This window comes from Cynocephalus volans, chromosome 1, assembly GCF_027409185.1.
Source record: "Cynocephalus volans isolate mCynVol1 chromosome 1, mCynVol1.pri, whole genome shotgun sequence".
Classification (NCBI taxonomy): Eukaryota; Metazoa; Chordata; class Mammalia; order Dermoptera; family Cynocephalidae; genus Cynocephalus; species Cynocephalus volans.
Genome location: NC_084460.1, coordinates 46122473 through 46137989, shown reverse-complemented (window position 1 = coordinate 46137989; position 15517 = coordinate 46122473). Strand labels below are relative to the sequence as shown.

The 15517-nt window shown below is 44.1% G+C and overlaps 1 protein-coding gene across 1 annotated transcript in view; it reads left to right on the top strand.

The window, feature by feature from the left end:
- Positions 1-15517, top strand: part of ATP9A (ATPase phospholipid transporting 9A (putative)) — a 126003-nt gene that overhangs the window by 52604 nt on the left and 57882 nt on the right. The window contains exons 8-12 of the mRNA XM_063092336.1: positions 2127-2207; positions 3099-3174; positions 10798-10874; positions 12151-12311; positions 14410-14552. Of these exons, the coding sequence (XP_062948406.1) occupies positions 2127-2207; positions 3099-3174; positions 10798-10874; positions 12151-12311; positions 14410-14552 (538 nt within the window). The remainder of the gene's footprint in view (positions 1-2126; positions 2208-3098; positions 3175-10797; positions 10875-12150; positions 12312-14409; positions 14553-15517) is intronic.

Sequence of the window (15517 nt, the reverse complement as noted above, 5' to 3'; positions counted from 1 at the left end):
CCTGGTTGGATACATGTCCTGCTGTAGATGATGCTGGTGATAATGGCCACTGCCTCCCACCGCATGCAGATGTAGTACCTGGCTCTCCACAGTGTCTCTGTTAGTCTATACTGGTCACCTAAAATGTAGTGGTGGTGTGGCTATTTCATAGGTAAGGAGCCTGAGGCCAGAGGGGGTTAGTAATTTCTCCAGACTCTCATGGCTGGTATGAGGGGTTGGGATTTGCTCTCAGCTCTGTTTGTGCAAAGCCTTATCTTGGACCAGCAGTTGATTGGCCAACGAGCCATCTTCAAGATCCTTCCTGTTAGGTAGCAAAAGCCACTGAGAAAAATTGGCTGAAGATATACCCCCTGTCATCATGCCATCTATATGTGTGAGTGTGTGTGTATACACGACATCATAACAGTACGTTTTAGCTGGGCCGTTAGCTTGTTACGTGAGCTGGGCCCCACATTGCCATTTCCTCCTGGAACTCCCTGAGCCAGTGCGTGGTCATTCCCTGTTCCTGCTCCCCGGGGCTCTCTGTTTCTGGACTTTGCCCTTCCATGCTGTGTTTTGGCCTTCCTTTCTTCCTCCCGGGCTTTACTTCTATCCCCTCCCCTGCCGTTCTCTTTCCGGCTGCCCACTGCCCCTTCCTCTTCCTTCATTCCTTGTTCTAGCAGTGACTGCCTGTACCTGTCATAGGCCACTTCACATGTCCTGCTTTGAAGTGCAGTTTTTGCCAAGGTATTTTACTTCTACGCTGTCTTATCACCTAAGGTTGGCTTCTTGTTTGCTTTGCTTTTTTTTAATTGTGGCAAAATACATATGAAATTTACCACTGAGCAATTTTTTTTTTTTTTTTAAAAGATGACCGGTAAGGGGATCTTAACCCTTGACTTGGTGTTGTCAGCACCACGCTCACCCAAGTGAGCGAACTGGCCATCCCTATATGGGATCCGAACCCGTGACCTTGGTGTTATCAGCACCACACTCTCCCGAGTGAGCCACAGGCCAGCCCCCCACTGAGCAATTTTTAAGTGCACAGTTCAGTGGCACTAAGTACATTAATACCATTGTGCAGCCATCACTGCCATCCAACTCCAGAACTCTTCATCTTGCAAAACTAGAACTTTGTTTGCATTAAACAATAACTCTTCATTCCTCCCTCCACCCAGTCCCGGCAACCACCCTTCTGCTTTTTGTCTCTATGAATTGACTACTCTAAGTACCTCATATAAGTGAAATCATGTCATCCTTTGTGTCTGGCTTATTTCACTCAATGTAAGGTTCTCAAGGTTCTTCCATGTTGTAGCATGTGTCAGAATTTCCTCCCTTTTCGAGGCTAGTATTCCACTGTGTGTATATACCACATTTCGTTTATCCGTTCTTTCATTGATGGGCATGTGGGTTGCTTCTGCCTCTTGGCTATTGTGAATAATGCACGTGGGTGTACAGATATCTCTTTGAGTCCCTGCTTTTGGTTCTTTTGAGTATATACCCAGAAATGGAATTGTTGGATCATATGGTAAATCAGTGTTTAATTTTTTGAGGTACTGTCATACTGTTTTCTGGAGTGACCAAACTATTTTATGTTACCACCACCAGTGCACAAGGGTTCCAATTTCTATACATTTTTGCCAGCTCTTGCTATTTTATGTTTGTTTTCTGATAGAAGTCATTGAATGGATCTGACATGTCTTATTCCTTTTTCAGCCCTTTCTAGGGCTTTGCACAGAGTAGATGTCCAATAACCATTTGTTGATTGAGCGAGTATTTTCTTTGGCACAAACAAATCTTGGAAGCCAGAGTTTAGCAAAAGGGGATCTGCCCATTTCAAGGGTATTAATAGCTGTGTAGTGTCACCTGTCCCATCAAGTTTGGAAAATGCTGGATGAATACAGATTAACAGGTGTCTTTGCTGTAGAGTCTCTCAGAGTGTCTTGGGATATTATATGTAACAACTCCTAAACTTATTTACTAAATGGAGGTTTTTCTTCTTGTTTCCACCTGCCCTGTAATTTTGAGAGCCCGTTGCTCTGTTTGGAAAATACAGTTGCTTCTGAAAAATAGTGGGTGCCTCCTGAAATCTTTTGAATCATAAGCTGACATTGTTTTAATTCTGAAATGTTACCTCTGTTGAACAGGATCTTCTTCAGATTCGATCGTATGTATATGCAGAAGAGCCACATATTGACATTCACAACTTTGTGGGAACTTTTACCAGGGTAAGTAAGCTTATCTTAATAGAATCCTGTTTTAAAGTATGCATGGGTGAGGAAGGCCTGCAAAGTGGTGTTGACAGTTCTTTGTCAGGAAGTCGTTTTATGCCAGATTGGAGATGAGATTTCTATAAGGAGGCCCTTCCTTAAAAGCTGACATATTGTTTCTTAGTAAGGTAGACACAGTTCTTTGTCAGGAAGTCATTTTATGCCAGATTGGAGGTGAGATTTGTAAGAAGGCCTCACCTTGAAAGCTGACATTATTTCTCAGTGAGGTAGACACAACTGGAATTTTCTTCCAGGCTCAGAGCAGCTTGAGTTACCTGACAAGGTAGAGAGGCAAGTGTTATTATAATTAATGTTAACTCTGCTGTCTGAACACAGTTACTCTGTCTCCTTCAGATGGGACCGTGTCCTTTTTTATTCATGCAAATCCTCTGCCATTTTTGTAACTTATGAGCCACTTCCAGATCTTTCCAAATAGAAATTAAATTCAAATTTAAATTATTTGAGGAATATGGGGCAATAGACTTATAGAATCCATGTTAAATGGTCTGTGTTCTCTTTCTGTGCACATAAGACTGGTCTGCAAAGAGCCTAATGGATTTGCTTATGCATCTTAGTTCTTACCTTGTAAAATATCCCTTTGGTATTAGTGACCTGCACTTCTTAAATATGAGCCAGCTTTGACCAGTATTTCTGTGGGAGATGAACTCTGCAAGGACAGTAGTTGGTGAGCCTGGCCCTCCTCTCCTGGCTGAGCTATAGGCTTCCACACTGCTGCGCCCAGTCTGATCGGGTAGAGCACTTCTCCTGTGTTGGGAGGAGGAGGCTAGAAGCAGCCTGCGGATCCGGACCAAACCTTGGTAGAACGTGTATCTGTTTGGTCTTTTTCAGGAAGACAGCGACCCTCCCATCAGCGAGAGCCTGAGCATCGAGAACACGCTGTGGGCAGGCACCGTCATCGCATCGGGTGAGGCGCCAGTTTTAAGGAATGTGTTAGCAATTTGAAAAGGAAAGAAAATCCTTTAGTAATTAGAATAATCACCTGTCAGTTGGGAAAATTGGTTGCTGGGCAAATGGCATTTTCCACTTGTTCCGGCACCTCCAGGGAATTAAGCTGATACCTAATTGCAGCTCGGACCCTCGTAGACCTTTGGAGGAGATGCTGCTGGGGCCTTTTCTGCAGCATCCACTCTGGGAATAGCTCCTAATTGCCACTTCAGATTGACATTCTAATCTGTACCAGAAACTGAGTTGGCCTGGATGCTCTGGCCTGAAGGTGTGTCCATGCGTGCTGCCAAGTGACAGAAAAGGGCCCGGGCCTGATTTGGAGACAAGATGAAGTGGACATCAGTGCCTTTCACTATTTTGTTTTTGGGGGGCGGCTGGTCAGTACAGGGATCTGAACCCTTGACCTTGGTGTTACAACACTGCCCTCTAACCAACTGGGCTAATTGGCCGACCCTACCTTCCAATTTTGATTGCTGGGATGACACTGAGCAGAAGGTTCCCGGGGCTGAGTGTGGTCTACAGTAGCAGTGGGTGATCTTGGTGGCATGCAGCTGTGTGTCAGGCACTGTGCTGAGCGCTCTGTGTGTTTCACACACTTCACTTGACCCTATCAGCCCCTCGAGGGTGGTTACTACTACTGTACTCGTCCTGTACACAAAGGAGATGAGGATCAGTGAGGTTCAGTAACTTGACCCAAGATCACCCAGTGGGTAAAAAGCAGAGTTGGCACCTGAACCCAGGCACTTTGCTTCAGAAGCAGAACTCATTGTGCAGTTATTATATTATTATTATTAACATAATGTTATAATTAATATGTTTTATAATTCCACCACTGGCAATTTTCTTTTCTTTTTTTTTTTGAAAACTTTCTGTGTTTACTATTAGAGCATCAATTTTTTTCCCCTCCTCAAACATGGTATCTTTCCCCTCGATCCATTTTCCTCTGCTTGATGTTTCTTTGTGGGTCTTTAATGCAACACTCAGTCGGAATCCTGTGTGACAAGGAGGAAAAGAACCAGCTCAAACTACACCCAGATTACTATCTGTCACCATTCACAGACTCACTACTTACTACTTAATGCAAAGGGTACAGATTAGCTCTCCCTTGAGGCTTTTTTTGGCAGCTGGAGGGTACAGGGATCTGAACTCTTGACCTTGGTGTTATGACACCACACTCTAACCAACTGAGCAACCGGCCAGCCCTCCCTTGAGGTTTTTGCCACGTGTGTTTTCCACTGCCTGCCTGTATTTGCATCACAATCTGGAACATCTCTCAGTTCCAGTGATAACTAAAGAAGTGAGAAATTGGTCCGTAAGATTCTGCATAGCCACGCCACAGCCACGGCCACGGCCACGGCCACAGCCACAGCCACGGCCGCCCAGGGCATGCACAACCTGTTCACACTCTGCCTCTCCCCTCCTCCCCTCCCACTTACTTGTCCACCCAAATCTCTGAACTGGTTACTCTTCCTCACCGGTTTTTCTTCACTTTTAAGTTATTTACTAACAAGTACTTATTCTTTTTATTCTTTGATAATTTGACTCAAAAATAAGCATCTCGTTTCAATTTGCATTTCCCACACTGTGTAGGAGGTTGGTCATCTTTCATCCGTTTTGTTTCTTCCCTTGTCAGTTACTTACTCCTGTCCATCGGTCATCTTTCTATTGTAGTCTTTATCTCTTTCTTATTCATTTGTAGGAGTTTCTCATTTCTCGTGCATATGCCTTGTATTCTTTTTTCCCACTCAAATTTGTCATTTTTTTAAAACTTTATTGTGTATTTTATAAAGAGTTAAAAATATTATTTTTATTCTTCTGTAGTCTGTTGGGTGGTAAATGGAATCTTGTTATTGTCAGTTTTGATTTAATTGTGAATATGGTTGGACATCTTTCCACAAATGAGCCATTTCGTAATATTTTGGTCTGCTTTCCTTTTGGGTTCTTCTTTTTTCTTATTAATTTGTAAGAGTGTTTTGTAGAAGAAAGAATATCAAACTGTCACCTGTCGTGGGTTACAAATATTTTTCTCACGGTTTATTCTTTGTTTTTGTTTTTGTGTGTGATAGGCTTTGTTTGATTTTATCATATAGAAGGTTAAAATTTTTATATTGTCAGCATTTTCATAGAAACAGGATTACTAGGTCAAAAGGGTATATGTACATTTTACGTTTTGATTTACACGGCAAGATTCCTTTTCTAATTCATACTCCTGATAATCTTAACTTACCTACGTGTCCTAGCCAGTACCATGTCTGACTTGTTAATTTTTTTCTAGGTAGTAGACATTAAATAAATATCTAACACGTTGACTTGCCTTTTAAAAAATTGTTTGTGAAGTTGAACATCTTTCTTTATGTTACTGTTCATTTGTATTTTCTTAAATATGTGTGTGAATTGCCAGTTTGTGTTCTGTGCCCATTTGTTCTGTTTATGGGTTGATTTTTAAAAAAATGACTTGAGAGGACTCTCTATGTCCTGAGGGTATTACCCTTCTGTTTGTCATCTTAATTGCAATTACTACTCCACTTTATCTCATTTGTATTTTGGCATACAGTTTGTAATTTTTATCTAGTCAGACCTGTTGGTCTTTTTCCCTTTATGGTTTCTGGTTTTTGTGCCATGCTTAGAGAAATCTTCTCTGCTTTAAAATTATAAAAGTATATATACTGACATCTTCTTACAGTGTTTATATAGTTTTGTGTTAGAATATTTGATGCATCTGGAATTTATCTTGGTTTAAGGGGTGGAGTTAGGACAACTAACTAGCAAGGATATCTTACCTTGGCTCAAATCTCAAGCTCTAGACACTTGTGCCCAGTCTGTGTTTGCCGCCTTGTGTGAAGAGGCAGCCTTGTGGGGAATTGAGACGTGAAATGAAAAAGCAATGCACTGAGGGGTGGAGAACATCTGTGTCAGATGCCTGTCTCTGCGGGTGGAATAGAGAAGTGTTAAAGGAGATCAGAACAAGATGAGGTTAAAATCACCATGTCCTGCTGGACTTGGCATGGGCAGGGCTGGAGTGCCTGGAAGCATGCGATGCGCCCATCTTCTCACCAGGCAGAAAAGTACATAAATCCTAAATATAGCACTTGATGGATGATAGAGTTTGGATATGTTGTCCCCTCCAAAACTTATGTGGAAATTTGATCCCCTGTGTGGCAGTGTTGGAAACTGATTGAGTCTTGGGGGTGGATCCCTCGTGAATGGATTCATGCTCTCACTGGGGGAGGGGGGAGTAATGAGTGAGTTCTCCCTCTGTTAGTTCCTGCGAGAGCTGGTTGTTTATAGGACCCTGGCACCTTCTTTCTCTCTCTCTTGCTTCCTCTCGCCATGTGATCTCCTTGTACTCACCAGTTGCCTGCCACTTTTCCGCCATGAGTAGAAGCAGCCTGAGGCCCGTGCCAGATGCAACAGTCCCAGAATCGTAAGCCAAATAAACCTCTCTTCTTTATAAATCACCCAGTCTCAGGTATTTCTGTCATAGCAACACAAAATGGACTAATGCAGTGGATTTTAACAGGGAATGCCCCATGTGACCAATAGTCAAATCAAGAAACAGGATATGGTCAGCCCCCCAAAGCTCCCCTCAACCCTCTTCCAGTCCCCCCAGCTCTACCTACAAGGTAACCGTTACCTTGACTTCTCATAGCCTAGATTCATTTGGTTAGGCACTTGTTTTGATGATACTAACATTTCAATAATAGATACGTTTGGTTTTCCTTCTGGCAATTTTCTTTTTCCTTCCTGCTTTCCTTCTCTCCATGCAGCAAACCTTTATTGAGCACCTATTGTATGCCAAGCTCCATTGCTAGGTCCCAGGGCTACAGTGGTGCATTAGGAGATGCTTGTCTCTACCCTTGTGAGATGGTTCGCTGGGAGTTTGAGATGGGAGGAAATGGGAGACAGTTCCATGTGTTTCCTCTGAAATGAGTAAAAAGGAAAATGATTTTGGTGAAAATGAGAATTCTGAAGTGTAATTCAAGTGAGGTTGAAAGGGTTTTTATCAGTCTTTTTTCACGTTTTTTTTTTTTTTTTTTGCGGAGGTGGCTGGCTGGTCTGGGATCTGAACCCTTGACCTTGGTGTTACAACACCGCATTCTAACCACGTGGGCTAACCAGCCAGCCCAGGGTTTGTCAGTCTTAATCTCAGAGATTAAAATAATAATTCATCTTTTATTTGTTTTATTTACCAAGTATTTTGCTGCCATTCTCTTGTTTTGGTCTCACAGCATTAAATGAGGACATCTAATGGAATGAGGAACTGAGTTTCAGAGAGGTTAAGCAACTAGCCCAAAGTCACACAGCCTTAGAGAGGTTATCTCCTGGGAGGAGAGGAGTGGAAGGCAAATTGGCACGTTGAAGATGCAGTCAAGATTTCAGAGTTCATGGGAAGCACATTGTGGGGTTGAAGTGGCATTTTCTTTTATCTGAATTCCTCTCTTTGTGCTTGGTTATGTGGGGGGTAGGGGGAGAGAGACAGAGAGGGAGATGGAGAGCAGTGATTCCATTATCCGATGACATTGCCATGCCCTTCAGTGGGCATAGAAACACGAACATATGAGGAGCTGGGCATTTAGTCTTTCCTTAATTGGCCTTAGTTTCCCCTGCATCTCACTGAGTAGACATGTAACTGTGCTCTGATTCTATTGGAAACGTGGAGCTAAACGCAAGCCATTTCCTTCTGGTGCTCAACTCAAGAAACAGCCAGCAAGAGTAATCTTAATTATGTAAGATTTCGTTTCTGTGTTCCCCTTAGAATTTAACCCGCCGTTATCCTTTGAAAGAGAAATAAGAAAGCTTGCTGAGCAGTGCTGAGGGTCCACCTGCATTGGCCAGCATCACTCTGCAGAGGATGCGGTTGCCATGGTAATCCGCACACTTCTGCAAAGCTGAGGAGTCCCTGGAGCGATGGAAAGGGAAGGGATGGGGAGGCCCAGGGCCTGGCAGAGAAGGTGGCCTGGCTGTTACGGAGCCCAGCCTTCTAGCCCAGTTCTTCTCAAACTCTCAGTGGTGAGGGGCCAGTTTGTTGGGATTTCCCCCAATCTGTCACAGATCGATTTGTGGTCTTACTACTGTGCAGGATCAGCATGCAGTCACACTGTGTGCTCCTTGCCACACGAATTTGATAATGCCCATCTGGTCTATACCCAGTCAATGAGATTTGTCCTCTGATCACATGCTCAAGTGCAGCAGCAGTGTCACATTGCTCAAAAAGTTTCTGGATGCTCACCCTCAGGGTTCAGCATTTATCTCATTGTGGATGAGGTACAAAAGGGTCATAGGGTAGCCTTGACCCCAGCAGAACCGTGTTGTTCTGGATAGTTAGTAAGAACGTCGTGAAATGCCCAACGATGATCACCCAACCTGTTGGGGAAACCAGGTGGGGACTGGGTGGGATTATCAAAGGAGTTCCGTGGTCTGCGGGCTGTGGAGGGTGAGAGTGAAGAGAATGCTGACAGCAAAGAGGGACCTCAGAGGTGACAACATAGGGAAAGGGGATCAGAGGCCCGAGGGTGGAGAGGTTGGGGTCAAGAGTTGCAAATTGGGCAGGGGACTTAACAGCTTTGAGTAGGCTGGGTTGGATGGGGACGGCAGTGAGCTAAAGTACGTGCCCGTCTAAAGGGGTGACTGTCACTCAACACCAGCTGGTTATACTGTGAGGAATGTGGACCCGGTGTCACTGAATCCTCCACTTTTCCAGGAGAAGCCAGAGATGTCAGATTTTTTTTTTTTTTATATGAAAGCTCCTGAATTTAAAAGTTGGCAACCAATTCAAAACCTTGGGAACATGGTGCAGACCAAGCCGATGAGCACACGTGGGCTGCGGGGTGTGCTTTCTCTTGGAGTGGTAGTCACGCTCAGGATGAGCTCAGGGTTTGGGTCTCCTGGAGGCAGAGCTTCGGTCCTGAGCACAGGGAGGTGTTGGGTGGGAAGGGCCATTTTTAGCAGCATTCGATGGCATCAGGGTGGGCTGAGCCCATGTGGGAGACACACCCCTTGTTATTACAGCTCACTCTAACCTGGGCATCGGGGACCGAAGCTGAGCTGCGTCTGCTCAGGAGTGGATACAGTGGCCGTATATCCACCTGAGCTCAGCCCAAGCTTGATTCCCACTGTCCAGCCATCTGCTACAGCAACAGGGGCCGCCTGCTTTCACAGGAGCCTGCCATCTGCCGAGTGCTGCTCTGGCAGGGGCCCGCCTTAAGCAGGAGAACACTGTTTGCATTAAACTTGAGAGGAACTTTGGTGGCTCCTCCTAGGGCTCTTTGTCCAGAGACATAGTCACAGCACTGCATTAGGGTCGGGGTTTTTTTTTACCGCAGAGGTGTTGGAAGCTCTTTGAGTGTTGGTGTCTCCCTCTCATGGTGCCATCCCTGAGAGTGAGGGGGGACAGGAGCAAGGGTAGATGTCTTCTCTTACCAGCAGAGACTGAAATGTTTGTGTTCCTGGACTTTCCCTGAGAGCGCGGCAGGGCTGGCCCCTTCTCATGTTTCAGGTGTCAGCTCAGATGTCGTCAACTCAGAAGCTTCTCTGACTGCCCAGTACGAGCCGAGCTGTGTTCTCCCTCCTACCTCCCTGTCTCATCTGTGCCTCTGCCTGCATTTTGTATGAACCCCACCCACTTGCCCTGCTGGTCTTGTTTCTTGGTTTCCTTCTTTATTGTCTGTCTTCCCTACTGTATTGAACGTTTTCTTGGCATACACTGAAAAGTGGAGACAGGCACATTTTTGATAGATATTGCTGAATTTTCCCCCAAATAGATTGTACCAATATACACTTCAGCCAATGGAGTGTGTGATAAGACCCATTTCCCTGCCTCGTGGCTAACACTGGATGTTGTCAGTCCTCTGACTTTTTGCCAATCTAATGGGGATAGACTGTTTTATTTTGCATTTCTTTGATTATTCACTGGATTGAGCATCTTTTCTAACGTTAACTGGCTGTTTGTATTTCTTCTGTAAATTGTTTATTTTTAGAAGAATTGATGCCTTTCCTTATTGTGCCTGGAGGATGGGAGAGGGTGGGGAAGTTTTCAAGAAAGGGGTGTCATCTGGTCAAGTTAGGCACAGAATCTGAAAGGAATCAGACTCACCAGGAAGAATGTGCTCTAAAAAGAAAGGTGTGTTCATAAGTTTCCATAATAGTTTATGAAGATAGGAATGTTCTGGGCACTGCTGGAAACCTCTAAGGCCAGGGGTGCAAAGGACAAACCACTCTTCCCCCGACTCTCCTGCTAGTAGAGCCTGCTGGACCCCATAGACCGGATGCCCTATATCTTTGCTGTCCCCTGAGGCAGTCAGTAGCCTATGTAGTTATTGAATACTTCAAATGTGACTAGTAAGAGTGGGGAACTGTATTTAATTTTAATGGAACTTAAATAGTTGCATGTGGCTCGTGTCTATTCTGCTGGTCAGTGTAGCCATAGATCATTGGCCCCAATGTAGAATTTCTGACATTCTGGTGTGGCTGTTGGATTTAGCAAACATTCTCTCAAGCAGGCCAGACTCTTCTACTTGCAAGCCTGACTTAATATTTCTTTGTAAGCCTCTATATTTCTTTGGGTTTTGTTTTCTCATTTTAGGTACTGTTGTGGGTGTCGTTCTCTATACCGGCAGAGAACTCCGGAGCGTCATGAATACCTCAAATCCCCGAAGTAAGGTCTGTAAGAGGTCGTGGGATGTGTTGATCCCATGTCTATTGATGACCCATGTTGGTGGGGTCAGCAACTAGATTTAGAACAGAAATCCCGAACAGTGGTATTTCATTTATACAAACATACTATCTTTTCATGCATATACAAGGGTACTTCACAAAGTTTGTGGAAAAAAGGAGCTAAAAAATAATGAGTCTTTCCATGACTTTTTTGAAGTGCCCTCATGTGTGTATACACACATACATAATACAGTATGTAAATTTGTACTCACGTGTATATGAATACATGAAACTTTAAAAGCTTTTTGAATCGTTAGAGCAAATGACTGAGGGTGTGCTACTTGCCAGGTGGTGTTATTTCCTTCACCTGTGTCTTACCTGATGCTTGCGGCAGCCCTGGAGTGCAGGTGCTTTGGCGCCCTTCTTCACCTTACAGGCAAGGCATGCTCTGTCCAGGCCGTGCAGCAGGAGGGGCTGGCCCGCAGGACCCAAACCCATGTTGAGTGACGGGCTGGGGCCTGGCTGCGGGGTCGTAGCTGTGGTCTGATGCCTCCATCATCGCTCGTTTCCCACCAAGACCCTCCCTCCCAGCCCCACCCCCTCAATTTTTAAGGGTCAGAACATTGCAGAATGATGTCCTTTGTCAGTAGCATGAAGGAATGCTGTTTCCCAAACTTTGTTCTATTGGCCACACTGTCACAACCATCATTACAACAATAACGTCATTTATTTGATGCTTTAGCCCTATCCTGGGCTGTATTTCTGTGGCATTATGGATTTGATGTGCTAGTTAAATTTTTTTGTACTACATGTGACAATAAATATATAAGTATTAAGATACCAATGTTCATTAATACAGCACCTAAAAATCACATGCCACAGGGGTATGTGCCCCCAACTTTTGGCAGTAGTGAATTAATGTGTGACACCATGATGAGAGTGTAGGAGCCGAGTCATTTTATGGGGCCACAGTGTAGGGTGCTAGGGGCTAGGCAGCACACAGTGCAACCCGCCGCAGCAGAAAATTGTTCATGTGTTTTTAAGTCTAAATCTTCTTAAGTTACCAAGAAACTTGGAAATCGGAATTCCTTGAGGTCCCTTCGATGTCTGATCTGAACTCCAGCCTATGGAGCCTAGTCTTCTCAGACCAGAGACAGGAGGATCGGTGGATTCCATTGTCTCACCTGGGGTGGAGGTGTTCATAGGTGAAGGACCAGCTTGCCAGGTAGGCTGTGGGCTGTACCCAGTAGTCTCAAGCTGCCCCTTGTGCTTGGTGCCACAGATTGGCCTCTTTGACCTGGAAGTGAACTGCCTCACCAAGATCCTATTTGGCGCTTTGGTGGTGGTCTCGCTGGTCATGGTTGCCCTTCAGCACTTCGCGGGTCGTTGGTACCTGCAGATCATCCGCTTCCTCCTCCTGTTTTCCAACATCATTCCCATCAGGTAAGCAGGGGTTGAGTTTGTATTTGGGGGCTGTGATGATTTCTTTACTCATTCAAAGATCATGGTTGTGGTTTTTAGAAGGAGCTGGTGTCTTTGTAGAGTGGTGACCAGGAACCAGCAGGGTCAGGAGTATGAACCACGCTCTGTGGCTATAGCATTGGAGGGGCACGTTCTTCCATAAAGTATCCTTTCTTGAATCACTCTCTGCTCAAAACATCTTTCCTTGCCTTGACCAGTCTATGCTACGGATGCCGTTTAGGGTTCATCTTACCTGCCGGTCCTGTGCAGTTGGTAGTGGCTGTTGGGAATGCTGTGTTGAGAAGGATTCTGAATCTGAGTCTAGGCACAAAAAGAAATAATATTGTGATTGATTAGCACTGTCTGCCATAGATAGCAATGGAAGCTTGGTGGTGCATGCCAATCATTTGCATACCTAATTTGGAAGCAGAATAAATGGTTTTTAAAAATGATGTAAGTAGTGGATTTTCATAGTAGAAAATAAATGAAGATCCGCATTAGTAAAAGAAGAAAATAAAAATCACCTCTAATCTCATGACCAAACAAAAATCATGGTTAATAATTTGGGATATATCTTTTTTCTAGACTGCTTTCTATTTTAGAGAAAGGAGATTTTGTTCTACATAAATCTGCCTTTTAAAAAAAATTAGAGCAGTATGTTGTAAATAACTTTTCACATCAAATGTACCCCATCACTTTTTATTTTCTTTATTGTTTTGTGGCTGGCCAGAAAGGGGATCCGAAACCTTGACCTTGGTATTGTAACACGATGCTCTAACTGACTGAGCCAACCAGCCAGTTTCCCCATCATTTTTTAGAGATGTTCTGTTATATATTCTAGATACAGCAATCTGTTTTTTTCCCATATTGTTGAATACTTGTTTCTACTTTTTCCCTGTAGTAATCAGTAAATATTTCTTAAACAAAATATCTTTTTTCTTGAAACTTTCAGTGCTATATTCTCTCTTATATTTGATATATATTATCTTATATATTGTCTTGCTGTTTTGCATATTTATATCATCCTGGTTAGAATCTGTCTTTTTCTGAGGACAGAGATTGTAGTTTTTGGCATGAGAGCGTGACTCACACAAGGGGATTGTGCCTTAACCAACGTGCTTGGGATGATGGTATCCAAGAATAAATCAATCTACCCGATTGCTAGCAAAACATGTTTATTATGGTGTGCTGCTTGGTGAAATTGTAGGCTTTAAAGTTCTGTCTATAACATGGTTAAAAATTAGTGGATTGAATCTTCATATGGCCTAGGGCTAGCCAGTAAAATGGCAAGCAGTTTGATTAGTTTACAGGATTATGAGTCAATTTGAAGATTTGTTTATTCTTTTGCAACAAAATAATATTTAAAAAATGAATATAGCACATACGGTGGAATATTGTTCAGCCATACAAAGGAAGGGAATTCTGGCATATACACTAAGGTGAATGAACCTTTAGAACATTATGCTCATTATGAAATGAGCCAGACACAAAAGGACAGGTAGTGTGAGCTTCCACTTATGTGAGGTACCTAGAGTAGTCAGATTCATAGAGACATAAGTAGGATGGAGCTCCCCAGGGGATTCATGGGTGGGGTGGCGATGGGGAGTTATTGTGTAATGGGTATGGAGTTTCATTTTGGGAAGATGAAAAAGTTCTGGAGGGGGATGATGGTGATGGTTGCACTGCAGTGTGAATGTACTTAACACCACCGAACTGTACACTTACAATGATTAAAATGGTAAAATTTATGTATATGTTACCACAATTTAAAAAATGAATAGAGCATGAAAAATATTTATTAAAAAAAAAAGTAAGATTGAAACAGCTGCCCTTTCTATATTTTAAGTGACTTTGGTCCATAACGGAATCAATTCATGAAAATAATGATTTGTTTAGTGCATTATTTGATGATGGGTTAATTCTTGTTAAATCTGTGGATTCAGCCCCAGCAGTGCACTTCTGTAGGGTGTGAGTCCAGATGTTATGGCACAAACGTATTTAGAGTCCCTGTCATTCACAGAAAGATACCAGGAACCTCACATCTGTCCTGCTAATCTGTGTGCTCTGGTTTTCTGACTAGTTTGCGCGTGAACCTGGACATGGGCAAGATTGTGTACAGCTGGGTGATTCGGAGGGATTCAAAGATCCCTGGCACCGTGGTCCGCTCCAGCACGATTCCTGAGCAGCTGGGCAGGATTTCTTACTTACTCACAGACAAGACAGGTGAGCTGCTTCCTGGGCCTGTGTGGGATTCCAGGTGAAGGAAGGTGCACCAGGGCTTTGACCAAAATCTTGGATTCTCTCTCTGGACGTAGGAGAGATGCATGAATGCTGCTATTTTATTCTCTTCACCTTTTGGCAGAGATTGATTACTTGTTGATGACAGTGGTGATTATAGCAAACCCTTACATAGGACTGTGTGCAAAGCACTGTTCTGGGGTGTTAATATGCAGTTTACCTGGTTAGTCCCCACCCTAACCTTGTGAGTTAAGTTGTGTTTCCTCCTGTAACATGTGACACAGAGAGGTTAAGTGACGTGTCACAGCACATAGTGGCTGAAACAGGGTTGAACTCAGGCAGTCTGGCTTTCAGTCCTGGTCTCACAACAACACCCGATACTGCTCCACAGTTTAGCGTCTGTCAAGCTATGAGGTTATCATAATGGCAAAGAGCAAAGATCGGGGAGTTGGGGAGTCTGGCTTGAAGCTTCATCTCTACCATTTAGTGGCCATGGCGTGGAAGGGAAGCCGTTGCAGAGATCCTGGGTGGCTCACCAAATCAGAGAAAAGGGAGGTTTCAGGAAGGAGAGGAACCAGGAAAGTTGTGGACATGTCAGCCTCAGGACCCCCGGAATGGTCACTGTAGGGCTCTGCTGTTGGGGTGGCTGGACTCTACTCATCTTCCATCTGTGTGTCTTTCTGCTCAAGGTTCAGGTTCCTTCAAGATAGAATCTGATTGGCCTAGTATGTCATGTGTCACCCTCTTGGCCAATGGAACGAGTCAGGCACCCTGACTGAGAGTCCTCCTGGGTCACCCCAGGGAATGGCATGGTAATTTCCCCGTGGAAGTTTAGGATGCCATTTTCAAGGGGAATGGGATTCTAGGCAGACAAAATACCACGGATCCTACTCCAGCGGGGCAGTACTGAAGCCTGCGTGTGATGTATAGTGAACTCTCAGAAAGCAGCA